Source organism: Salmo salar, chromosome 14 (assembly GCF_965601325.2).
Source record: "Salmo salar chromosome 14, fSalSal1, whole genome shotgun sequence".
NCBI classification, from domain to species: Eukaryota; Metazoa; Chordata; class Actinopteri; order Salmoniformes; family Salmonidae; genus Salmo; species Salmo salar.
The window spans coordinates 90,785,001-90,812,935 of record NC_138304.1 but is presented as its reverse complement, the minus strand read 5'-3'; the positions used below and the strand labels follow the sequence as shown (position 1 = coordinate 90,812,935).

At 44.6% G+C, this 27,935-nt stretch overlaps 1 protein-coding gene across 6 annotated transcripts in view; it reads right to left on the bottom strand.

The window, feature by feature from the left end:
• LOC106570440 (engulfment and cell motility protein 1) overlaps positions 1–27,935 on the bottom strand; it is a 201,828-nt gene that overhangs the window by 65,340 nt on the left and 108,553 nt on the right. For 4 of the 6 annotated variants that reach the window (XM_082961266.1, XM_045694888.2, XM_045694887.2 and 1 more), the window contains 9 exons: positions 26,576–26,675; positions 25,992–26,143; positions 22,622–22,700; positions 20,847–20,888; positions 20,397–20,447; positions 19,617–19,739; positions 17,957–18,085; positions 15,726–15,830; positions 14,568–14,676 (listed from right to left, as the gene is read on the bottom strand). In XM_082961266.1, coding sequence (XP_082817392.1) covers positions 14,568–14,676; positions 15,726–15,830; positions 17,957–18,085; positions 19,617–19,739; positions 20,397–20,447; positions 20,847–20,888; positions 22,622–22,700; positions 25,992–26,143; positions 26,576–26,675 — 890 coding nt within the window. The remainder of the gene's footprint in view (positions 1–14,567; positions 14,677–15,725; positions 15,831–17,956; positions 18,086–19,616; positions 19,740–20,396; positions 20,448–20,846; positions 20,889–22,621; positions 22,701–25,991; positions 26,144–26,575; positions 26,676–27,935) is intronic. The other 2 variants (XM_045694890.2, XM_045694891.2) reach the window with 1 other exon arrangement.

Here is a 27,935-nt window from a genome sequence, read left to right as displayed (position 1 = left end):
CCTTATTAACAGAAGGGAAAAAAATTGCTTCAAGCTATTTCATTACCCACTGATGGTGGCGAGGACTCCTACGGGACTGTTTTAGCTTTCTGACGCTTCTGTTTATTAGCATTTAATGCTATCGAAGCTTTGAAATCACCATGGAGACCAGAGCTTCATGAACGGGTCCCCACAGCAGTAACCCAGGGTGTAATGATTGGTAAAAGGTCTTTATGAACTACAGTGCACACTCCTCTTTCTCTGTCTTTGAGAGCTGATTGAGGAGCTGCATTAAGGTAAAGGTCTCTGAGTGGAGCAGCTATTTACAGAGTCTCTAGGCATCACAGCAGGGCGCCCTGCCTCCAACAGGGGCCACGGAATTGTACCGACATTGGCAGAATTGAAAACTTCGGGGCATTATGAATGATGCCCACAGGGGCTCTGGGGCTGGTCAGACTGGGTGGGCCCTGATTTGGAGTAATGTGGAAGGGGCTAGTCGGACCAGGTGGGGCCCTGATTTGGAGTGATGTGGAAGGGGCTCTGGGGCTGGTCGGAACGGGTGGGGCCCTGATTTGGAGTGATGTGGAAGGGGCTCTGGGGCTGGTCGGAACGGGTGGGGCCCTGATTTGGAGTGATGTGGAAGGGGCTCTGGGGCTGGTCGGACCGGGTGGGGCCCTGATTTGGAGTGATGTGGAAGGGGCTGTGGGGCTGGTCGGACCGGGTGGGGCCCTGATTTGGAGTGATGTGGAAAGGGCTGTGGGGCTGGTCGGACCGGGTGGGGCCCTGATTTGGAGTGATGTGGATTGTCCCGATTCCCGGAGAACGAACGGTGCCATTACCGGTACGTCAGTCAGCTAGGTGAAGAGTAAAGCCAAAACATGCAACACTGTCTGCTTACTCGACAGGAGGACACAGCCTGCATAAAAGGGATTCAATCAGGTGATGGAGGGATGGAGGATGGAAAAAAAAGCTGACTCAATGCAGCCGTTTCCCCCATTGGACAGAGTGGGAGGGGGGTGAGAAGGTGAGGGATGACTGCTGCTCTGGGGAGTTTTACTGATGGGCCGAGCAGGGTGATCGGGGGACGGAGGTGTGGAGGTGACGGGGAATTAAATGTCAGACTCGCTTTAGACTTTCAGTGAGACAGGAACGGGTGGGTCTCACTACACTGGGCAAGGATGGCTACAGAGCTAGTCCTGATTCTAAATGTTGCAGATAGAAATAGAATGACTCGAGCCGACACGATTCATTCCCTATTCCATCTGACAGAAAAGCATGTGTTCCACACAATGATTTTCTATCTGAACATGATTTTCTATCTGAACGATACAGCCTGCGTCCAATTGCCTTCGATAGCGCATGGCCACACCTGAGGTGACATATGCTGGAATGGTCATAACATGTTCATAACGTGGTCATAGCGTGGTCATAGCGTGGCCATAGCATGATCATAGCATCTGAACAACCTGACCTTCGTCTCCATGCAGAGAAGCGTTTTTCTTTCACGTTGTATTATTCATACTGTTACTCCCCAACTAGGTTAACTTCTCCCGAATGGTTAGTGATTTACTTGTACAAATTCAAAAACTCAGCATTTTTAATCTGACAAATAATGCTACCATGCTGAGCAAATCATTGAAGTAAGAGAGAATTAAATCTGGGCCGTTCTACGCATGACTAGCAGCATCTAAACATCTATGGTGAGCTACAAATGTGAACTGATAATAACCTTTGCATATACAGACAGAATGGAACACCGTGATTTGTAAATATATAGTTTAAATCCTACAGACCCAAATATCCTGGGACATCGGTAGACTCCTTGGCACACAGATAGAGGATGTACAGGGATTGAAATACTTGTATTAAAGCCCAAACACTCTCCTGTATTCTTTGGCCAAATTCATTAGGCTGAACATGACCTTAATCTGAGATCATTGCATCGTGGCGTGGTTATATCACAACTCAACATCATAGGCCAGTGAGTGGACAGGAACAGGACACAACCCCTTCCATCTACCTAGGACCCCTCTGGGGAACAACAACGTGAGTCACAGGCATGATCTGAGAGAGCAATTGGCTCATGTGACCCCTGCTGAGCATTAATACGGTCTGGACATGTGTGTGTACTGCTATAAGGAGCTGAAACATGGACCACCAAAAATCCTTACGCCGCCAAAGATCCTTACGCCGCCAAAGATCCTTACGCCGCCAAAGATCCTTACGCCGCCAAAGATCCTTATGAAAAAACCTGAGGATCAGTTGAGATGACAGGTGCACCAACACCAGCAAGCTGGAGGAGGCCAACATAAACAGCATCCCCACTACTATAATACATCACCAACTCTAATGGACAGACCATGCCATCCGGATGCCCAACTCACGCCTCCCGAAACAGATTATGTAATCCCAGTTAAATGACTGTTCTGATTTAGAATATGTGGACAACTACAAATACCTAGGTGTCTGGTTAGACTGTAAACTCTCCCTCCAGACTCACATTAAGCATCTCCAATCCAAAATTAAATCTAGAATCGGCTTCCTATTTCGCAACAAAGCATCCTTCACTCATGCTGCCAAACATACCCTCGTAAAACTGACTATCCTACCGATCCTCGACTTTGGCGATGTCATTTACAAAATAGCCCCCAACACTCCACTCAGCAAATTGGATGCAGTCTATCACAGTGCCATCCGTTTTGTCACAGAAGCCCCACCACTGCGATCTGTATGCTCTCGTTGGCTGGCCCTCGCTTCATACTCGTCACCAAACCCACTGGCTCCAGGTCATCTATAAGTCTTTGCTAGGTAAAGCCCCACCTTATCTCAGCTCACTGGTCACCATAGCAGCACCCACCTGTAGCACGGGCTCCAGCAAGTATTTTTCACTGGTCACCCCCAAAGCCAATTCCTCTTTTAGCCGCCTTTCCTTCCAGTTCTCTGCTGCCATTGACTGGAACGAATTGCAAAAATCACTGAAGCTGGAGACTCATATCATACACATATCATACACTGCACTAAACAGACAATTTGGGGGAGACTGCACTAAACAGACAACTTGGGGGACACTGGAGTAAACAGACAACTTGGGGGACACTGGAGTAAACAGACACAACTGGAGAGAAAACATTGAAGAGGGAGCTGCCTATACTAAATGAATGCCCACTGTACCCCAGAGGACAAGGGACAGCTACGCAAGGAGAGACTGAACACCAGAAAGGCCTAACCACCACCACTCACCCCTGCCCACACTGCACCAATATACTGTATGTGGCTCGACCCGGATCGACCTCTACAGCCATCTGAAGACCCACAAATAGAAGATCTGATGGAGGACAATCATACTGGACTTGAGTGATCGCCGATGATGGTGTGTGGGTCTATCTGTGTGTCCCTCTTCCTCTCCAAGAGGTTAGACTCACACAGCAATGAGACCATATAGGGATGTTCTCTAAAGAACAGACTGCCATCACTCTAATGAACAGGCTGAGAGTTGAGGTCATTTCAAAAGCTACTGTGAATGACCAAAGGACACGGCTCACTTCTTGGTACATGTCCTTCAGGAGTGGCAGATGCATTGAACTTTAAGTCCTACTCTACCACGAACACACACACACCCTAACCCTACCCACCAAAACTCTAACCAAAGGTGTAAAACCTCTACAAACAGAATTGATCATAAACCTACCCACCCTAAACCTACCCCTAACCACCTTAAATCTACCCCTAACCACCTTAAATCTACCCCTAACCACCTTAAACCTACCCCTAACCACCCTAAACCTACCCCTAACCACCTTAAACCTACCCCTAACAACCTTAACCACCCTAAGCACCTTAATCCTACCCCTAACAACCCTACCCCTAACCACCCTAATCACCTTAACCCTACCCCTAATCACCTTAACCCTACCCTTAACCACCCTACCCCTAACCACCCTACCCCTAACCACCTTACCCTAACCACCCTAAGCACCTTAACCCTAATCACCTTAACCCGAACCCTACCCCTAACCACCCTAACCCTAATCACCTTAACCCCCTAATCACCTTAACCCCCCCCCGAACCCTACCCCTAACCACCCTAACCCTAATCACCTTAACCCGAACCCTACCCCTAACCACCCTAACCCTACCACTAACCACCCTACCCCTAACCACCCTACCCCTAACCACCCTAACCCTAATCACCTTAACCCGAACCCTACCCCTTACCACCCTAACCCTACCACCAACCACCCTAACCCTAATCACCTTAACCCGAACCCTACCCCTAACCACCCTAACCCTAATCACCTTAACCCGAACCCTACCCCTAACCACCCTAACCCTAACCACCTTAACCCGAACCCTACCCCTAACCACCCTAACCCTAACCACCTTAACCCTATCCCTAACCACCTTGACCCTACTCCCAGGGGAAGGAAAAATATATATTTAGGGTGTTCCATTGAGAAAGGCACTTGGCGCCAACTGTTTTATGATACACTGTTGATGGGAATGTATGCCATTTAGTGACCACATATTACAGGGGACTACCCTTTATTCTTGTTGGAATTTTTTGAGCTTTCTGGGACCACTTCATCTATTTTTACAATGTATTAAAATAGTACCTTGGTTTTAACTAGAGGTTCATAAAATTAGTGGGGTAATTGTCTATGTGCCCGTGCACCCTGTACTCTTTGTGGGTAACAGTTTTTGTCCCCTTACCTAACCTTCACCTTCACCCTAACCCTTCACCCTAACCTTCACCCTAACCTTCACCCTAACACCAAAACCATCAACCTAACCCTTAAGCTTAAAATAGCATTTGAACAAATTCAGGACATGAAAAAAGTCCTGACTTTTCAAAAAAGTTATTGTTTTCCAACATTGTCAGGTCATTGAGGTGAATTGTTAGGACATTGGGGTCCTGATATAAAGTGGAGAGGGGGACTGCTGAGGGATTATTTAAGATACTTTGAATCTTTGAAGAGGTGGGGTTTCAAATGTTTTCTGAAGATGGGCAGGGACTCTGCTGACCTAGCTTCAGGAGGAAGATGGGCAGGGACTCTGCTGTCCTAGCTTCAGGGGGCAGATGGGCAGGGACTCTGCTGTCCTAGCTTCAGGGGGAAGATGGGCAGGGACTCTGCTGACCTAGCTTCAGGGGGAAGATGGGCAGGGACTCTGCTGTCCTAGCTTCAGGGGGAAGATGGGCAGGGACTCTGCTGTCCTAGCTTCAGGGGGAAGATGGGCAGGGACTCTGCTGTCCTAGCTTCAGGAGGAAGATGGGCAGGGACTCTGCTGTCCTAGCTTCAGGGGGAAGATGGGCAGGGACTCTGCTGTCCTAGCTTCAGGGGGAAGCTGGTTCCACCATTGGGGTGCCAGGACAGAGAAGAGCTTGGAGGCAGTAGGAGTCATTGCATCATGGCGTTGTTATATCACAGGCAGCATGACATCATAGGCCAATGAGTGGACAGGAACTGGACACGCCCCCCTGAGGGGCCCCAGACAGATGGAGGGGGTTAGCAGGGTGAGTAATTGGCCTGAGTAGGGGTACACACCATCTGGCCCATACCAGGCCTCTGTGTGTGTGTGTGGCCCCAACGCGTACCTTACTAACCACCAAAGGACGGTCAACAGCAGGATAGTAGCCTCTCTAAACTTGGAGATGGACAGTGTCCCAAATGGCACCCTATTCCCTACATAGTGCCCTACTTTTGACCAGGGCCCATAGGACTAAGATCAGACCTAGTGTTCTATATGTAGTGAATCGGGTGCCATTTGGAAGACATGGACTGAGTGACTGGGCTGCCCATACTGAAGGGAACAGGATACTAAAACAGAAGTAAAAGGAGAGGTGTTTGTCCTGCAAGGCCATATGTCTGTCTCCCTGAATCCCAAACGTTCTATACCCCTGTGAGTAGTCTTCCCCATGGAGGTGGAGGTAGCCTTTCATGGAAGTAAGTTTCTCTCCGTTTCAACAACAAACTAGCAAGGTCGCAAAATACTCACTTGGCAGACAGACACCAATCAATTCACCACGTCATACTGTTCCCCAGGGGTTAAGCATGCTCTGGGATAGTCAGATGCCACCCCCCAGCTCCTATCTATCCTCAGCTGTGACTGGGTAGTCTGGGCCCTGGAGGTCAAAGTTCGCTGTAATCACAGAGACTTGTGTTTCATTGACAGGCGGGACATGAAGGCTTGAGAACATTGACGCTCTTCTGACCATATAACTGATTAGAGCTCAGACTACAGACAGACCAGACACTAACTACACAGATGTGACCATCGAGGGAGAGGTGACAGACAGGGAGAGAGAGAGAGACAGAGAGAGAAATAGAGAGAGAGAAAGGGAGAGCACGTCAGAGCAGATAACATTGTTTGTAATATAAATTATGTATGAGGTCTGTGTGAGAGAGAGGGTGAGACAGAGACTGAGAGCGAGAGCGAGAGAGAAAGGGAGAGAAAGGGAGAGATAGAGAGTGTGAGTGACCAGTGGGCAGAGAGCCTTCCTGACATCTGTCTGAGCCCAGTGAGATGAATGTGATGGGGCAGGAGGGAGGATGGAAGGAGAGAGGGGAAGGACAAACAACAGGACGAACACAGAGAGGGGAGTCACCTTGGAGCGAGAGAACCAGCATGATGAAAACACACGGAAAGATGTCATCCTCACTAATTACCACGCCAGCAGGCCTGGACATCCACCTGCGACAAAGGGAGTGTGTGTGTAGGGGAGAGCGAGGAGTGTGTCTATGTGCATCAGTGTGTGTGTTTGTGAGACGCAGCGTCAGCAACACCTTTCAGGGCCAGTCAATGTCAGGGCCAGTCAGTGTCCTGTCCAGACTGGCAAGAGGATGCCAAGACACTGGCTTGGTCAGGGAGTCTTGGTTCCCTTCCAGCCAATGGGTCAGTAAGGCAGCTGAGTGTGAGGTCTCTCCCATGCTGGACAAATCTCTTCACATCAGACCTCGCCTAACTGTAGGGCCATACAGGTCAGGACACGTGGGCTGCGGCCCAAATCGCACCCTATTCCCTATATATAGCACTACGTTTGACCAGGGACCGTAGGGCTCAGGGTGAAAAGTAGTGCACTATTAAGGTAAAATAAGTGTTTTCGTTCAACACAGCTGGCTGTTTTTAATGTGAGAACTCCAGTGAGTAAGATTTCTGTTGGATTTATTGGATTATGGCAATTACATTTGAAACTTTAAACATCGGGGCTTAAATATTTTAACATCTGTGGTCAAGAAAGGCAGAGTTGCAAAGAAAAACCCATCTCTCGGACTGGCCAATAAAAAGGAAAGGTTAAGATGGGCAAAATAACACATATACTGGACAGAGGAACTCTGCCTAGAAGGCTAGCATCACGGATTCGCCTCTTCACTGTTGATGCTAAGACTGGTGTTTTGCGGGTACTATTTAATCAAGCTGCCAGTTGAAGACTTGTGATTGTGTCTGTTTCTCAAACTAGACACTCTAAAGTTCTTGTCCTCTTGCTCAGTTGTGCACCGGGGCCTCCGACTCCTCTTTCTATTCTGGTTAGAGCCAGTTTGCGCTGTTCTGTGAAGGGAGTAGTACACAGTGTTGTACGAGATCTTCAGTTTCTTGGCAATTTCTCGCATTGAATAGCCTTCATTTCTCAGAACAAGAATAGACTGATGAGTTTCAGAAGAAAGTTCTTTGTTTCTAGCCACAACAGTTTTCAGCTGTGCTAACATAATTGCAAAATGGTTTCCTAACGATCAATTAGCCTTTTAAAATTATAAACGTGGATTAGCTAACACAACATGCCATTGGAACACAGGAGTGATGGTTGCTGATAATGAGCCTCTGTACGCCTATGTAGATATTCCATAAAAAATCTGCCGTTTCCAGCTACAATAGTCATTTACAACATTAACAATGTCTACACTGTATTTCTGATCAATTTGATGTTATTTTAATGGCCAACAAATTTGCTTTTCTTTCAAAAACAAGGACATTTCTAAGTGGCCCCAAACTTTTGAACGGTAGTGTACATATAATTACTCCACACCTGACAGCTCTGCCGGAATACAGACGTGAAAATACATCTAATTACTCCACACCTGACAGCTCTGCTGGAATACAGACGTGAAAATACATCTAATTACTCCACAACTGACAGCTCTGCTGGAATACAGACGTAAAAATACATCTAATTACTCCACACCTGACAGCTCTGCTGGAATACAGATGTGAAAATATATCTAATTACTCCACACCTGACAGCTCTGCTGGAATACAGACGTGAAAATACATCTAATTACTCCACACCTGACAGCTCTGCTGGAATACAGACGTGAAAATACATCTAATTACTCCACACCTGACAGCTCTGCTGGAATACAGACGTGAAAATACATCTAATTACTCCACACCTGACAGCTCTGCTGGAATACAGACGTGAAAATACATCTAATTACTCCACACCTGACAGCTCTGCTGGAATACAGACGTGAAAATACATCTAATTACTCTTACATGAAGGAACACACACATCCATTCTAAATCACACAGCCCTGTCCAATACAGAGAGAAGAAGTAGCCAAAGAAAGGTAATTATTCTTATTCTGTAAATAAACCCACATGCATTCCTTATGCTCTCCCAAATACAGAGGCACAGAGAAATAGAATTATGCTTATGCAAATAAACACACATCTCTTACAATATACTTCCTAGAGCTGCCGCCGGACATAACAAACAAACTCGGATTCTTCTTCAGTCACACACACACACAAAGCAAACAATCGTCTGTTTTCCTGCTCCGAAAAACTCTGCACAAAAACAGACGTCGGAGCAATCTCATCATTACAATGCATCTAATCTATATCAAGCCTTTTGTCCGCGTGTTTGGTTAACCGAGCGGAGGAGTGGGCACACAGTAGGAGATGAATCTGAGAACAAGCCTTTCCTGTCTTATTTGATTTTGTACTTGATTTCACTGCATTAGCAGTCGGTAGGAACAACCCATGCTTGTGTATGTGCTCGCTGTTTTCTCAAATGGCTGCTTGTTTTCAGCACAGGGAAGAGCTATCTATACTTATTCTAGATGGGCTCCGTCTCAAAAGTGTAAAGTGGAGTTCTTTACCCGTCGCCTTCCATTCATTATCCATCTCCAGGAGTTTTCCTCACTGCGTGACCTTACCAGGAATATCATGGCGCTATAGTTGTGGGCTATAACTAAGACCCAGTGTTTTCCATAGCCATTTAACATAGTAAGGAAAAACTCTGGTCCTACTCATAGGTGCCACTCAAACGTAAAATGTATGCACGCATGACTAAGTGGCTTTGGATAAAATCATCTGCTAAATGGCATATATTATAGAGTGGATGGGATTAGATCGTATTTCTTCACCTGTCAAGTCACTTTAGATCAGAGTGGAAAACGTAGTCACTGTAAATCTTCAGAAAATGTTGATCGTCCGCCATTTTACTCCTTCCACCCCTTTAGTCCCATCCTCTTCACACATGATCTAGAAGAAGATGTAGAGGCTTAAACCACAGGATTTAGCCAGTCAATTCAAATAGGATTGTTTCTTTAAGCTAATGGTTCTCTGAAGTTCTAGCTTCAGCAGGCACCTCAGACATGTCATCACAGAAGGACGTGTTACTGCTAATGAGTTTGGAGGACTTTGAGACCCTGCGGAGTTCACATCCACACAAACACACAGCAGAGAGGAGCCTCGGAGGGAACAACAACAACCTCCTACAGGTAACAGCTGATGACATCACTCAATTTCAAACAGTCAGACAAAACTGACATCACGGATTTGGATAGCAGCATCCCTGCCTAGAGACAGGTATGGAAAAGGACATGGTAAGTCTGAGACCTGCCCAGTGAGTGAATGAATGAGTGAATGAATGAGTGAATGAATGAGTGAGCCTGTTCTGGGGAAACATGCTGGGCTGGAGATGATAAATCTTTTAAGCTCTGCAGTGGGCTGTTGGAGAGGAAGGGGGGTGGGGTGTCAGATGGGAGGGGACTCAGGACAACTGGACGGGGACATGATTAATGCGCAGAGCCAAGCAGCACAGTGACACACACACAGCCAGCCAGGCAGATCGCACAAACAAGCCCCCTCCATCCCTCTCCACTCCCAGCCCTCTCATCCCACTTCTGCATAAAAAGATATAAATACAAACCAGGGAAATGTCAAAACAGTAGCTATTTATGGATGCGGCTATGGCGGTTATTGAACCTTGGGTCGAACTGAAAAGTTCAAGTTGAATGCAGAGTGCCACCGCAGCTGCCTGCCGCCCGTACGCTCGCCTACATTCCCGGGGAAACAGAAAACGTTTTTTTCAATCTGATCTGTTGACCTGTGTATGTTCCACATTGCCCTGCGTCTTTCAGACTGAATCTCTGATCCAGTAATCTGATCTGTTGACCTGTGTATGTTCCACAGTGCCCTGCGTCTCTTCAGAGTGAATCTCTGATCCAGTAATCTGATCTGTTGACCTGTGTATGTTCCACAGTGCCCTGCGTCTCTTCAGACTGAATCTCTGATCCAGTAATCTGATCTGTTGACCTGTGTATGTTCCACATTGCCCTGCGTCTTTCAGACTGAATCTCTGATCCAGTAATCTGATCTGTTGACCTGTGTATGTTCCACAGTGCCCTGCGTCTCTTCAGAGTGAATCTCTGATCCAGTAATCTGATCTGTTGACCTGTGTATGTTCCACAGTGCCCTGCGTCTCTTCAGAGTGAATCTCTGATCCAGTAATCTGATCTGTTGACCTGTGTATGTTCCACATTGCCCTGCGTCTCTTCATAGTGAATCTCTGATCCAGTAATCTGATCTGTTGACCTGTGTATGTTCCACAGTGCCCTGCGTCTTTCAGACTGAATCTCTGATCCAGTAATCTGATCTGTTGACCTGTGTATGTTCCACATTGCCCTGCGTCTTTCAGACTGAATCTCTGATCCAGTAATCTGACCTGTGTATGTTCCACAGTGCCCTGCTTCTTTCAGACTGAATCTCTGATCCAGTAATCTGACCTGTTGACCTGTGTATGTTCCACATTGCCCTGCGTCTTTCAGACTGAATCTCTGATCCAGTAATCTGATCTGTTGTTGTGTAAGAGGGAGAAATTTAAGACACAGCACCCATTTAAAGGCTAGTAGGCTACAATGACCGCAAGGTATACACCATGGGATGTCTCAAATGAGACCCTATTCCCTATAGTGCACTTGACGAGTGCCCTATGGATCCTGGTCAAAAGTAGTGCACTATATAAGAGATAGGGTGCCTTTGGGGAGATGTTGCTCTATAAAACAGTGGGACGCGATAGTGGAGGGATAGAGGAGGGATAGAGGGGATAGGGGAGGGATAGAGGGGATAGGGGAGGGATAGTGGAGGGATAGAGGAGGGATAGAGGGGATAGGGGAGGGATAGTGGAGGGATAGAGGAGGGATTGAGGGGATAGGGGAGGGATAGTGGAGGGATAGAGGAGGGATAGTGGAGGGATAGAGGGGATAGTGGAGGGATAGAGGGGATAGTGGAGGGATAGAGGGGATAGTGGAGGAATAGTGGAGGGATAGTAAAGGGATAGTGGAAGGATAGTGGAGGAATAGTGGAGATATAGAGGGGATAGTGGAGGGATAGTAGGGATAGTGGAGGGATAGAGGAGGGATAGAGGGGATAGTGGAGGGATAGAGGGGATAGTGGAGGGATAGAGAAAATAGACTAGAAAGGCCAAAAGATGCCCCAAGCATTCCCAGAATCCTGTTGTGTGTGATTTGTCTGGGTAGATGGGGAATTAAGAAGTCCAAGGCCCACCAGAGGTTTCTTGGCATTTCAAAGCGGCAAACTAAAGTAAATGATCCAAGAAAAAAATTGTCACGGTTGGTGCCGAGATTAATTCCTTATCGTCTTTCTATTTTTATCCATCAAATGGTTGTGTGTGAAGAGAAAGAGCTTTGAACACTTCTTTCTCCTCCACCCTAACACCGGGGGTTTCGGTTTTTTCATTTTTTATATTTTTTAAAAAGGCAAACCATTACTATTTAATGAAGAACTATGCCACTGCTTCCATTTCCGAGTTCATTTAATGAAGCTTTGGTGTCTGAGTGGAGGGTTGCGTCAGTTTCTCTGCCCTCACACTTTTAAATCATTTAAAGGGCTGCAGGGCACGGCTCAGAATGGATTTATCTAACGACCTTTACCTATCCTGCCCTCCTTTCTTTCCTATAATAACTTTGATTTGTGAACGTTAAAACTACATTTATCCATTTCCCCCAAACTTCCATATGCTGGGATGCTCTGTTGAGTTATACAGACTGCAAGTCCAAGTGTCATAATGACTTTTTAAAGTGCTACGCTTCTCTTTGTTGGTTTGCATTAAGACATAGAATTTAGCATCATGTCTTGATTCTATGTTGTCATCTTGTCACTAATAAAATGCTTTATTGTATATGCCTGGGGGGACAGACAGTGAGAGAGGGGGGCAGGGGGACAGACAGTGAGGGGGGGGGAAGGTGGACAGACAGTGAGAGAAGGGGGCAAGGGGACAGACAGTGTGTGTGTGTGTGTGTGTGTGTGTGTGTGTGTGTGTGTGTGTGTGTGTGTGGGGCGGGGGGGGAGGGGCAGTTGGGCAAACAGTGATGGGGGGGCAGATGGGAAAACAGTGAGGGGGGTGGGGGGGGGGCGGACAAACCGGCCTGTCAGACACAGACCATTGGAGCCCATCTCCAGACAGAAGGAGAGAGAGAGTAGGGTCACGCCTAGGGGCTCTGGGGTCACTGCCTAACCCCTCAACCCACAGCTAACTGAATTACATTTAGGGATTGGATAAAGCTCCTCATTGAAGATGAATGGCAGTTTTCAACTGATACGATTGAAAATCTATTAATCAATTGAAAATTGCCATTGATCTCCTGAAATGACTGATTTGAAATGGAATTGACTCCCAACCCTGCGGCATAGTGCATACCGTGTCTGACCCTTCCATGGTCATCAATATTAATGGTGGCTCTATTCCCTATAAGCAGTGTTTCCCCAACTCCAGTCCTCCAGTTCCCCTTAACAGCACACATTGTTGTAGCCCTGGACAAAAACACCTGATTCATCTCATGAAGGGCTTGAAGATTAGTTGAATCAGGTGTGCTTGCCTGGGGCCACAACAAAAATATGTAGTGTGGGGGTACTGGACGACCGGAGTTGGGAACATCTGCTCCAGAGCATGATGGGTACTGGAGTTCGAGTGCTATCACAGACTAGCCAGAACCATGCATAAGAGTCACGGTCAAAGCTGACATGAATACCAAAAGGAAATCAGAGATAGGATATAGGCTTCAGGGTTTGAATTTTAATTGCAAAGGGTTTGGATACCAATGCAGACTCAGAAAGAAAAAGTATTTCCTAACCATATGTGTTAATCAGTTCTTCAATGCATCACAGTTCCTTACAAAAAGTGGTATATTTTTCTTAAAGCAGTATAGGCATCACTTATAAATCTAGCTTTAACTTATTTAGGTAGGCTACATTTACAACCTTCCCAACCCACTAAAATGAAGTTAGCAGGTAGGGCTCTTATTCAGCCCTATATGATGCAATAAGGAGAGTGCCCAGCTCTTCTCCCCCCTGGGCAGTGCCAGTCCCAGAGAGAGACAGTCTATTAGGAGGTGGAATAGGGCGCACTTGAAATAGGGCGCACTTGAAGCCTACTTACTTCATCACTAATTGATGAACTCCAGCACAATTACAAAGTATAATGGGTCCTTTTATCTTCACTGCAGGAGACAGAGTTGACGGTAAAAATGCTCTGGAGGGTATTTCTCTGTCTGAATGGCTGGGCTTAATGTGAAAACAGACAGAGATGATGCTTTTAACCCTCGTACATCAAAGTGCCCTCCACATCGCATTCCTCCACTAACACTTAAAAGTCACTGGTGAGAGCTGCTCTCGATGAGTCTCAACCTGTAGTATTGAGAGCTATTGGAGCTAAAATTGGGAGCACTAATCACTAACTAATCAGATTTGGAAATCATGAGGCAGAATGTGACCACAGAGAAAACCTCCTGGTACTATGCTACTTTTATGTTTCTTTCTTTGGCGTTTTGTTGATTGTTTGTATTCAGAGGGCAACAGAATGTGGCTAACCAATAGAAAAAGCATATTCTGTGCATCACCTAGTTTGAATTCTTACATTTGTGCACAGATATTGTTGGGTACTCCGCACCAGAGGAGGTTGGTGTGAGGAGCTATAGGAGGACGGGCTTGTTGTAATGGCTGGAATGAAATTCATGGAACGGTATCAAACACATGGAAATCTAGTTTGACTCTGTTCCATTAATTCCATTCCAGCCATTACAATGAGCCCATCCTCCTATAGCTTCTTTCACCAGCCTCCACTGCTCAGCACCCATAGCATCTACAGAACACCATTGTCAGTAAATCAGGGTTGTATTCATTAGTGCACACTCTAGCAAAACATTTTGCACTGTGGCTACAAAAACAATAGTCTGTTACTGGACAATTTCAAGTAGTTTCGGTCCGTTTTCTTCCTAGTGAATATGACCCTACAAGCACAATATGATCTAATAGGAACAATGAGGTGAGGATAGTAAGTAAAGACTTACGCAGCTCTCCCACTTTGAGGGTCTCACACAGCATCTTGGTCAGCTCGATGCTGCTGCGGCCGAACGGACACTCGTGCTTGTCCTCACGACTGCTGTTCTCTAGAACAATCTGGAACAGGGACAGAAAGTCACTCAATCCATCAACGTTTTTGCAAATACGTTTGTCATAAAAGTGTTTAACAGTCACCAGGTGCAGACGGACAGTCACAGAGACAGACACAAATAGACGTCTCCACCAGGGCTGGTAACGAACTCAAACCATATGACCCTTGACCCATTAATCCAGTTAAACACACACTTTGAGGTCAAAGTTGACCAAGATGATTAATTTGGACAGAGGCGGAGCAGGACAGGGAAAGCAGACACAGCAGAAGGTCACCAGTGGGACAGAAAACTGGGACACAGTTTTTTGTTGTTGATTATCCCATCTCTATGGTAGCATCGTTATTCATCCAGAGATTATATTGTAGTTATTATTAAGTACAGCACATTATATTGAATGTTATCTACCACGAATGTCAAGTCTGAAAGACATTTGAATCTCAAAGTGACATTGACTTTATTAGATCAAGATGTCTTTCCTTCTACGTAACCATTAGCATTACGGAAGCCTCTACTATCCATCTGAACCTTGTTTGAGCCTTAACTGGTGCACTTGTACACAGCGTGTTTAATTCAGAAATCAATTCTCCATGTCCAAAAATCCACTCCAATTATAACGTTGCCGCTGCGACAAGTCCACACTGGAAAACATTAGCATCCTTATCATCGCCGTGGTGACAGTTTAATTTGGGGAATTGCTGGCCGTGTTTTGTCACGGCAGCAGGCAGGGGAGAGGGATGGGCCGGCCTGTGTATTAGGTTTTATATTAGGAGGACGTAGCCATATGCTATAGTATTGGGCTGACTGAATTCCAAGGCTACATATTGGCATGGTGTTTCATCAGACAGACTGTTTGGTCAGAGCCCAGTGAATCTATGGAGTGAGGGACGGGCCAGGGAGTGAGAGTGTGTGTGTGTGTGTGTGTGTGTGTGAAATGGAGAGAGTTTAGGTCGGCAGAAGGAATACTAGACACAAAGTAATGGACTCTAAGGAAATCAAAAGGAATTGTGTGTGTGTGTGTGTGTGTGTGTGTGTGTGTATGTTAGAGCTACTAACCCTGATGTAGGCATCCTGGTGGTGTCTGGCGAAGTACAGCATGTTATCCAGAGCCAGCATCCCAGGAGGAATCTGAGTGAAGTCCATAGCAGGGTTCACATGGTTCTAATTAGATGAGAGAGAGAGATAGAGAGACAGAGAGAGAGAGGTAGAGAGGAGAGAGGGGTAGAGAGGAGAGAGGGGTAGAGAGGAGAGAGAGGAGTAGAGAGGAGAGAGAGAAGTAGAGAGGAAAGAGAGAAGTAGAGAGGAGAGAGAGAAGTAGAGAGGAGAGAGAGAAGTAGAGAGGAGAGAGAGGTAGAGAGGAGAGAGAGGTAGAGAGAGGTAGAGAGGAGAGAGAGGTAGAGAGGAGAGAGAGGTAGAGAGGAGAGAGAGGTAGAGAGGAGAGAGAGGTAGAGAGGAGAGAGAGGTAGAGAGGAGAGAGGAGTAGAGAGGAGAGAGAGGTAGAGAGGAGAGAGAGGTAGAGAGGAGAGAGAGGTAGAGAGAGGTAGAGAGAGGTAGAGAGGTAGAGAGGAGAGAGGAGTGAGAGGTAGAGAGGAGAGAGAGAGGTAGAGAGGAGAGAGAAGTAGAGAGAGAGAGGTAGAGAGGAGAGAGGGGTAGAGAGGAGAGAGGGGTAGAGAGGAGAGAGAGAGGTAGAGAGGAGAGAGAGGAGTAGAGAGGAGAGAGAGGAGTAGAGAGGAGAGAGAGAAGTAGAGAGGAGAGAGAGAAGTAGAGAGGAGAGAGAGAAGTAGAGAGGAGAGAGAGAAGTAGAGAGGAGAGAGAGAAGTAGAGAGGAGAGAGAGAAGTAGAGAGGAGAGAGAGGTAGAGAGGAGAGAGAGGTAGAGAGAGGTAGAGAGGAGAGAGAGGTAGAGAGGAGAGAGAGGTAGAGAGGAGAGAGAGGTAGAGAGGAGAGAGGAGTAGAGAGGAGAGAGGAGTAGAGAGGAGAGAGAGGTAGAGAGGAGAGAGAGGTAGAGAGGAGAGAGGAGTGAGAGGTAGAGAGGAGAGAGAGAGGTAGAGAGGAGAGAGAAGTAGAGAGAGAGAGGTAGAGAGGAGAGAGAAGTAGAGAGGAGAGAGAGGTGAGTCATCAGACAAACAAGACTAGGACATGTCTGAATAAGACACAAGGTTGATTGGGAGACTAATTCGATCTCCATTCTCCATCAGCACGCTAACTTGTCTGAGTGAATGGAGGAGATGACAAGGAGAGAGAGAGAGAGAGAGAGCAACATGGAGGAGTCCCAGAGATCCAGCTGTGTAACTGTTCCTGACAGACCAAAGGAAGAACCACAACTAACAATTCCCTCACCAAGTCCAAATAAGCACGTTCTTTCTAAGATCCCTCTCTACCTGGGAGAATCTCACAGACTACTGCCCTCGAGATACAGCACTAGATCAACTGCATCTAGCCACCTTCACACTGTGCTGTGCTTCATCACACTGTGTGTTTGTGATTGCAAGTGTGTACGAGCCTGTAAAGTCAGAGGGATATTTTCAGGGTCTTCCACACCACTGGAGAGATGAAGTAAGGCCTTATCTTAGGGCAGCACACAGCAGCGTAGCAGAGTGACTTGGGTCTTAGCGAGCTGCCAAGCCCCTAACAGTTCAGGGACTTAGAGAGGAAATGATGGGCTTAGTTCCCCCTCACCATGGATACGACAGCGATATGCCACAGCTCATAAACTTGAGAGAGAGAGAGAGTTTTTCTCTCTCTCTCTCTCTCTCTCTCTCTCTCTCTCTCTCTCCATGGAGGCCACATTACCTCCTTCCAGACACCGAGAGGCAGCACAGAGCAACATGTCATCTTCTAAACCAATTAACAACAGTACTCAGGGAGAGGGACTTGTTTTCTTTCTCCATCTCCACCCTGCGGTAGCTGTGTGTGTGTGTGTGTGTGTGTGCAATTTAGCATAGCTGCATTCTGCTGTAGTCCTCTGTATGTGTGTGTACTGTCTGTAAGGCTGTAAAACCAGAGGGTTAGAGTGTGTCTATCACGCCACACATACACAGGGCTGGATTCAGCTGCCATGCCATCCCCTTATCTGACAGTGTCCCAGTCCTCTCCCTACTAGTTAAAAAAATAAAAAATAAATAAAAAGAGCTCCACTACTGAAGAACATGTCTTGCCTATGGGTCTGCTATACCGACACCAAAAGGAATCTAGTAAGTCCAATAGCGGATGTTTGGGGAAACAGAGGCTCAAACATTTTTCTTGTGATTTATAATGAAGCCCAGATGTTTGTGTGTGTGTGACTTACAATGAAGCCCAGCTTCTTGTAGTCGCGGGTGTACATGGACTTCCTTTTCTCGATGCTGCCACTGTTGTTCGGCTCACACTCCACGTCGAACGCAATTCTGCGCAGCTCAAAGATGATGTCTCTTTGGGCCTAAACAGACATAAGAGGAAAAAACATTCAGATTTAAATACACAGTAAAAACAACAAAAGGTAACAAAACATAAGCATTATTCTAAAGTAAGTAGTTTGTTTGTTAGAGAACTTTCACTGCTATTTCTCAGGTAGAGCGAGAGAGCGAGGGGGGTTGGAATCACTGGTAATTAGTAACCAGGTCATAGCACTATCTCTGCTGCATCCCTAGTTATAAATGATGTGGTTAACTGTATGGATAAAAGGCAACGTTGTGCTGCCCGCTTCATTGACCTGTCAAAGGCTTTCCATACTGTTGATCACTCACTGCTAATTCAGAGGCTTTCCATACTGTTGATCACTCACTGCTAATTCAGAGGCTTTCCTCAATTGGCCTAGACCAGGCTGCATGTAACTGGTTTAAAATGACTTGACAGATAGAACTCAATGTGTATGTACTGATGGTGTTAAATCAGATTTCCTGGATATTACGAAAGGTGTCCCACATGGGTTGATTCTGCGTCCTGTACTTCTTACTGTTTACATTAACAATATCGACCTGTCCATAAAAAATTGTAACCTGTACTTGTATGCCGATGATACTGTTGTATATGCTATTTCTTCCACGGTTGACCAGGCTCTATGTGAGCTACAGTCAGCCTTTATTGTATTACATACATTTTTTATTGACCTACAATTAGTACTAAATGCAGGTAAAACTAAATATATGTTCTCTAGAGCGCATAAAAAATGTCTGATGATTTAAGCATATGTACTTTGGATGGTGTCCATATTGATAGTGTCCCTGCTTACAAATATCTGGGCATCTGGATAGATGAAAAGTTGTCTTTTAAAAAGCACATTGATGTGTTAGTTAAGAAGCTGAGAATAAAAATGGGCTTCTTCTATAGAAGTAGGTCCTGCCTCTCGCTAAATAGTAGAAAGCAGATTATTCAGTCAACGTTCCTATCGGTCTTAGATTATGGTGACATCATCTATATGAACACAGCTTCCACTTCATTAAAGCCGTTAGATGCAGTTTATCATAGCACACTGCACTTTATTATGGGTGATAATTTTAGTATTCATCACTGCATTCTCTACCAGAAAGTTGGTTGGTCCTCTTTGATGTCACGTAGGTTGACACATTGCTGTTTTCATTTATAAAGCCCTTTTACAAATAGACCCACTGTACCTAACATCATTACTAAACCTTAGACATACGAGTTACCACACCCGGCCTCAGGGATAGCTAACTCTGGAAATTCCTTTGGTCTCCATTGAGTTAGGTACATGTAGTGTTCGTGATCTTGCACCTCATTTGTGGATTGATCTTCAAAATGTTCTTAAATTTGATTGAGGACCTTATTACTGATTAATGTTTTAGTTTATGTTTTCTTTCTGCTTGCATTTTGTATTTATATTTCGATGTGTGTATTTTCTGTAATTTATGTTATTCAGTGCTCATCTGTAAAAATACTAAGGCCTATGGCGTTTATAATGTGATCAACAATTCGAGGGACATTGAGTTGAGAGGCCTACTGTACTGGACCTGGTCCTGAGGGTCCATCTTGGTCATCATGCGGTCCTCTAGGAGGTTAAAGGTCAGGACCTGCAGCACATACAGCTGGTGGGCCATTTCATCATTGATCGGCTTAGGGCTCCGGATCACATTCTAGAGGAGAGAGGGAGAAAAAGAGAGAGAGAAGAGACAAATAATAAAAAATAAAAAAATTAACAGGGATATAGAAAGTAAAGAGAGAGAGAAAGAGGGGGAGAGGAAAGAGAGGAAGGCAGAGAGAGAGGAAGGCAGAGAGAGAGAGAGAAAGGCAGAGAGAGAGAAAGAGAGAAAGGCAGAGAGAGAGAGAGAGAGAAAGGCAGAGAAGAGAAAGGCAGAGAGAAGAGAGAGAGAGAGCGAAAGGCAGAGAGAGAGCGAGCGAAAGGCAGAGAGAGAGCGAGCGAAAGGCAGAGAGAGAGCGAGCGAAAGGCAGAGAGAGAGCGAGCGAAAGGCAGAGAGAGAGCGAGCGAAAGGCAGAGAGAGAGCGAGCGAAATGCAGAGAGAGAGCGAGCGAAAGGCAGAGAGAGAGAGAGAGCGAGCGCGAGCAAAAGGCAGAGAGAGAAAGAGAGCAAAAGGCAGAGAGAAGAGAATGGCAGAGAGAGAGAGAAAGGCAGACACATTTGTAAGATGTTTGCGAGTGTGACATTTCTCTGTGATATGATATCACATTGGAGCTGTGCGATAAACAGGAAGCGGGGGAACAAGAGAGAAAGATTAAAACCAGTGATGCAGAGGAGAGGTACAGATGGAGGGCATATGACTAGACACACTTACACTCAGTATGATGGAACGCAGCTGCTTCTGGGCTAGAATATGGGCCATCTCCTACACACAAACACACACAGAAAGAGAGAGAGACAGAGAGAGAGGCAGAGAGAATGGAGCAAGAGAGGAAGAGAGAGGAGAGAGAAAGAAAAGAAGAGAGAGGAGGAGGGAGGGGGAGAAAGTAAGTCAGGTATATTATAATATACATACTCTTTTACACAGAAAACTATTTTTTCTTTCAGGAAGCTCTATATCAAAATAAAAGTGGATTATGGACAGAAAATATAAATGTTCTTGGTGGAGACACTATAAACTTCCGGAGAGACCAAAAAGTGTCTCTCAGTCTCAGTTTGATGAGTTAGACCTCCCAGCCAGTGGTGGTTGATAAGGCAGGACCATTTTAATGACACACTTCATCTACTGGAGGCTAGAAAAGGTCGCTAATCAAAGCACACTTACTGTCAGAGGACAATCAAGGATGTTCACACTGCTCTCATCAAACTACCATTACGAGTGCAGTGAGGAAAGAAGAGTCAGACAGAGAGAGAAGAAGGGGGTGAGTCGAGACAGAAAAGAGGAAGAGAAGTGAAAAGGCATATTTTTGTTAGTGGTGCAGATCATTATGACAGCTATGCTGTGTAGCAGTTATCTTCCTCCCCCCGATCCTAAAACACACAGCCAAAACCTTTGGTTCCCATTAGATTGTGGAATATTGTGTGTCACCCTTCTAGTGAAATGATGCTCCAGCACATGCTGACCTTCTTCTATACAGCTTACAACACAGAAATGTAATGCAGTAATGCAGGGATCAACTTGATTCAGCTGCGGGACAATTCTTTCTTAAGCGGATGGTAAGGGGTCCGGAACATAATTACATATCATTTGTAGACTGCAGAAGAAGCCCAAACATATATAATGTTTGACTTAAACATAATTATTTCAAACCTGGCTTACATTTGTATAAGATCACGTTTATCTCTCTACTATTTGTGGGAATACTTTGGAACAGATTTCCAAAATTCAACTCACTTGTCGCTGATTTGCTGGTGTTTTTACAGTCTTATGTCCAAAAATGTAAATATCTATCTATCAAATGTTTTTTGCTCAGAAAACTTGCGGGGCCAAATAAAAACAAAATGACCCGCGGGCCGCCAGCTGGGGAACCCTGCAGTAATGAGTCTAAAAAGGTATGCTGGTAAAAGGTATACCACTTTTATTTGTGCTTTAGTGTAGAATAGATTGCAAATGTTACACAAAAAAAACATCAAATGAGCATGTGAAGAACAAAAGTGAGCATTAACAATGTGAAGATTCTTTTTCATCTTCCACCTAATGTGCTGCAAAGGAAGGGAGTGTGTATCGTGCATCGTTAACACTGTTTCACTCCATTCTGATGACAGCTAGGCCTTGTCTGATTGGTTAAAGCCCAGTGTGTAATAGGCTAGCCCACGGAGAAGAACGGTGGGTGACGTCATCGGAGCTGAGAGAGGGTGTGCATCCCAAATGGCATCCTATTCCCTTTATAGTGCACTACTTTTGACAAGGGCCCATCTTTATCTCTACTGAGCAGAGGTAGAGGGGAACGATGATCGCCCAATAAAGGAGATGTATTACTGCACTGTTTAAGGCAAGGATGAAAGGGACACACAGGGATACGTATACCCCCCCCACCCCCAATCTGTCAATGTGCCCTTGAGCAAGGCACTCAACCATAATTTGTCCAGGGTCGCCGTTGATAATGGCTGTCCCTGGCCGTGACCCCACTCTACGAGGGTATCTCAGGAAGGGATATGCACACCCTTGTCTGAAATGTAAGGCATTTTTTAAACTTGTTGTACCAGTCCCATCCATCGGAGTCAGCAGAAGGGGGATTGGACTGAACCCTTTCGCTCTCTGATGCATATGAATCAGTCCTCCTCAAGATCCAGAATGCATTTATCCTTCCTGCCACGCAGTAAACAATGTTCCCCACAATAAGAGACAAAGGTGTGTGTGTGTATGTAACTGTGTATGAGTGTGTGTGGTGTGTGCGTGTGCACACGTATGTATGTATGAGCACTCATGTGTATGAGTGTATATAACTGTGTATGAGCGTGTGTGTGTGTATGAGTATATAGGACTGTGGATGAGTGTGTGTGTGTGTGTGTGTGCGTGCGTGAGCACACAGGTGTATGTATGTGCGTTCATGTGTGTGTGAGGCTGTGCGTGCGTGTCTATGAGGTTGTGTAACCTACCTGTCTCTTGTCCTCTGGGGCCTTGAGGAACAAGGCGTTAATCACAGCGATGGTGTAGGTCTGAATGTCCTGATCAGTCCTGTCATTAGATGGATAACAACAGAGGACCATGAAAAATGTCATAGTAGTGGTAGTGTCTACAGTAGTAATGTAGTGACTGGTTATAGTTATAGTAGTGGTAGTGTCTACAGTAGTAATGGTAGTGACTGGTTATAGTAGTGGTAGTGTCTACAGTAGTAATGGTAGTGACTGGTTATAGTAGTGGTAGTGTCTACAGTAGTAATGTAGTGACTGGTTATAGTTATAGTAGTGGTAGTGTCTACAGTAGTAATGTAGTGACTGGTTATAGTTATAGTCGTGGTAGTGTCTACAGTAGTAATGTAGTGACTGGTTATAGTTATAGTAGTGGTAGTGTCTACAGTAGTAATGTAGTGACTGGTTATAGTTATAGTAGTGGTAGTGTCTACAGTAGTAATGGTAGTGACTGGTTATAGTTATAGTAGTGGTAGTGTCTACAGTAGTAATGGTAGTGACTGGTTATAGTTATAGTAGTGGTAGTGTCTCCAGTAGTAATGGTAGTGACTGGTTATAGTTATAGTAGTGGTAGTGTCTCCAGTAGTAATGGTAGTGACTGGTTATAGTAGTGGTAGTGTCTCCAGTAGTAATGTAGTGACTGGTTATAGTTATAGTAGTGGTAGTGTCTACAGTAGTAATGTAGTGACTGGTTATAGTTATAGTAGTGGTAGTGTCTACAGTAGTAATGGTAGTGACTGGTTATAGTAGTGGTAGTGTCTACAGTAGTAATGTAGTGACTGGTTATAGTTATAGTAGTGTCTACAGTAGTAATGGTAGTGACTGGTTATAGTTATAGTAGTGGTAGTGTCTACAGTAGTAATGTAGTGACTGGTTATAGTTATAGTAGTGGTAGTGTCTACAGTAGTAATGTAGTGACTGGTTATAGTTATAGTAGTGGTAGTGTCTACAGTAGTAATGGTAGTGACTGGTTATAGTTATAGTAGTGGTAGTGTCTACAGTAGTAATGTAGTGACTGGTTATAGTTATAGTAGTGGTAGTGTCTACAGTAGTAATGTAGTGACTGGTTATAGTTATAGTAGTGGTAGTGTCTACAGTAGTAATGGTAGTGACTGGTTATAGTTATAGTAGTGGTAGTGTCTACAGTAGTAATGTAGTGACTGGTTATAGTTATAGTAGTGGTAGTGTCTACAGTAGTAATGCAGTGACTGGTTATAGTTATAGTAGTGGTAGTGTCTACAGTAGTAATGGTAGTGACTGGTTATAGTTATAGTAGTGGTAGTGTCTACAGTAGTAATGTAGTGACTGGTTATAGTTATAGTAGTGGTAGTGTCTACAGTAGTAATGTAGTGACTGGTTATAGTTATAGTAGTGGTAGTGTCTACAGTAGTAATGGTAGTGACTGGTTATAGTTATAGTAGAGGTAGTGTCTACAGTAGTAATGGTAGTAACTGGTTATAGTAGTGGTAGTGTCTACAGTAGTAATGGTAGTGACTGGTTATAGTTATAGTAGTGGTAGTGTCTACAGTAGTAATGTAGTGACTGGTTATAGTTATAGTAGTGGTAGTGTCTACAGTAGTAATGTAGTGACTGGTTATAGTTATAGTAGTGGTAGTGTCTACAGTAGTAATGGTAGTAACTGGTTATAGTAGTGGTAGTGTCTACAGTAGTAATGGTAGTGACTGGTTATAGTTATAGTAGTGGTAGTGTCTACAGTAGTAATGTAGTGACTGGTTATAGTTATAGTAGTGGTAGTGTCTACAGTAGTAATGTAGTGACTGGTTATAGTTATAGTAGTGGTAGTGTCTACAGTAGTAATGTAGTGACTGGTTATAGTTATAGTAGTGGTAGTGTCTACAGTAGTAATGCAGTGACTGGTTATAGTTATAGTAGTGGTAGTGTCTACAGTAGTAATGGTAGGGACTGGTTATAGTTATAGTAGTGGTAGTGTCTACAGTAGTAATGTAGTGACTGGTTATAGTTATAGTAGTGGTAGTGTCTACAGTAGTAATGTAGTGACTGGTTATAGTTATAGTAGAGGTAGTGTCTACAGTAGTAATGGTAGTGACTGGTTATAGTTATAGTAGAGGTAGTGTCTACAGTAGTAATGGTAGTAACTGGTTATAGTAGTGGTAGTGGGCAGTAGTTGTGTGGATGTGGCCAGTAGTTGTGTGGATGTGGTCAGTAGTTGTGGTCAGTAGTTGTGTAGATGTGGTCAGTAGTTGTGGTCAGTAGTTGTGTGGATGTGGTCAGTAGTTGTGGTCAGTAGTTGTGTGGATGTGGTCAGTAGTTGTGGTCAGTAGTTGTGTGGATGTGGTCAGTAGTTGTGTGGATGTGGTCAGTAGTTGTGGTCAGTAGTTGTGTGGATGTGGTCAGTAGTTGTGGTCAGTAGTTGTGTGGATGTGGTCAGTAGTTGTGTGGATGTGGTCAGTAGTTGTGGTTAGTAGTTGTGGTCAGTAGTTGTGTGGATGTGGTCAGTAGTTGTGTGGATGTGGTCAGTAGTTGTGGTCAGTAGTTGTGTGGATGTGGTCAGTAGTTGTGTGGATGTGGTCAGTAGTTGTGGTCCGTAGTTGTGTGGATGTGGTCAGTAGTTGTGGTCAGTAGTTGTGTGGATGTGGTCAGTAGTTGTGTGGATGTGGTCAGTAGTTGTGGTTAGTAGTTGTGGTCAGTAGTTGTGTGTATGTGGTCAGTAGTTGTGTGGATGTGGTCAGTAGTTGTGGTCAGTAGTTGTGTGGATGTGGTCAGTAGTTGTGTGGATGTGGTCAGTAGTTGTGGTTAGTAGTTGTGGTCAGTAGTTGTGTGGATGTGGTCAGTAGTTGTGTGGCTACTCAGCCATGTCGGTACTAATCACACTGGGCTGGACCTATTATACGCTACACGTACAGGGATATAGCATGCATCCCAAATGGCACCCTATGGGTCCTGGTCCAAGTACTATAAAAGGGAAACAGGTTTCATTTGGGACACATACACTTGATCTATCTGCCATGTTTCTCAATGTATTACTTTCCTGTTCTTTCTGTTACAGTACTTCCCAATCATGGACACTAGAGAGTGTAAGTTCATTAGATCAATAGAGATATATCAAGCGTCTTAGAGTAGGTGTGGATCCCTTTGGCCTTTTCGATCATAAGGAAAAAGGTTATATGGACAGGTACCTAATACTATTTCAGCACTCCTACTCTGAGACACTTGATACATATGGCCCCAAATCTATTTTGTCAAATCTTCCTATAGGTTAAAGAGTGTTTCACGGTAATCTGCAATTAGGGATAATTTATATCTCAGGCATATAATAATATAGCTGAGTGCAGTTGACCATGCGGCTCTCGCTCACCCCTGCAGATGGGGTATAAGCTGTCCGATGGTGATCTCTTGCGCCACCTTCTGGTAGAGGTCCTGACTGTTGAGCACCATGGACTCCAGAATGGCCAGGGACCGCTGCAGCACAGCCGTGTCCATGGCTGACTTGTTCACATAACCTGCAATCTGCAATAGAGAAGTGTTAGTAACTGACTAGAAGATACATAAAAATAAAAAGAGTCACATGGGGATTGTTATTCAGAGACTACATGGGCTCTATTTCAGAGGTATTTAAAAAGAAGTTTACAAACACTTTAATATCATATAATTCCTGTGTGTGGTACTACAAATATGTTATTAACATGCTTAATACAGTTATAAACTGTTTGAGAGCAGGCACCTTTCTAATTCATATTTTTCAGTTTGTTTATACACATGATCCGCAATTCAAAATGACCTTCTTTCTCATTTAGCAAATCGTTTTTACACATGATCTATAATACAACTTGATATTGGTTTGTTGGGGTACCTTCTTGATGAAGGCGACAGAAGAGCACACACACACAGCCCCGCCCACCACACAGCCCCGCCCACCACACACACTTAATGAGCAGGCACCTTCTTGATGAAAGCGACAGAGAAGGTATCCCAGGAGACGATGCCGTGGTCCATGAGCTCCACAAACGCTGTCAGCGTGAACGACAACAAGTCGCCAAAACTGAAACACAACAACAACAGCCAATAGAAACGTCTCTGCCACTGGTGCTGCCACGCGTATAGCTAAGCAGCCAAAAGCCTTGGTCTCAGGGAGAGCGGAGGAGAGGACAGGGTGAAGCCACAGCCAGGTATGCTGAGGGCACAGAAAGGTGAGGACGACGACTGCGGCTCCCGATGGGTCAGACAGATGATTCAGTCCTCCATGAACAACAGGAGGCGTCAAAGAGCCAGCAGGAGCCAGACAGCGCAGGGGAGCAGAGCAACATAGCTGGAGAGCATTCATTCATTAATCATTCCCATGCAGTTACTAGTAGATACTTATTAGTAGAGACTAGAGTTGACATCAAATGAGGACCAAGCAACATTATTTTCTGGAAGATTTTTATCCAATGGTCTGAAAGCAAAGTGTTTCAATTTGTTATGTTGAATCACCAACAGAAGTTTACAGGAAAAACAGTCTACATAAACCTCATAGAAAAATACAAATGACAGGAAATAAATGAAGATTAGATAAATTAATTGCTGTTTTTGACATTTTCAGAAATTCTTAACTGTGTGATTAGTCATGACAAAAACCTGAAATACTGTATAAATCAAAATGGTGAAGCACACCTCTAGATATCATGTGGGAAATATTGTAAAATATTGCCCCCTGCAGTCAGATTTTAATAGTGCTTCATATTTAATCAAGTTGGCCAATAGTCACCAATGCGCGACTTTAAAGTAATCGTTAATACTCAAATAAACAACATGCCATATGTACTTTTTAAGTACAAACACATTTCATAAACATAATTTTAAAAAAGCAAAAAAAGAAGTATATATATATATATATAAAGAATAAAGAAATTCTACTAATGTTTGTATAAACAAAACCCATTGGTTAGTAACACACTGGCAGGACCAGGCCAATTACAGGCTTAGCAACATACGGTTAATTCATTAACACATTTGGTCAATCACAGACAACATTATGGCACACATCTCAGACACATTCATTAGTAATACTTGATTAATTAGTAGTACTGAGTCCACGGTTGGACTGGGGTGAGTAAGCGTTTGCACATGGCAGTGGGAGGTTACGTGATGTATGAAATGATCATGTAAATATAAGTACATGATTCTACTAAAATGATTCTAGGTAGGCCGTCATTGTAAATAAGAATTTGTTCCTAACTGACTTGCCTTGTTAAATAAAGGTTCTTTAAAAAATAAATACAATTATAATGCTATAGACCTGTAACATTCTAATTTTTTTTTA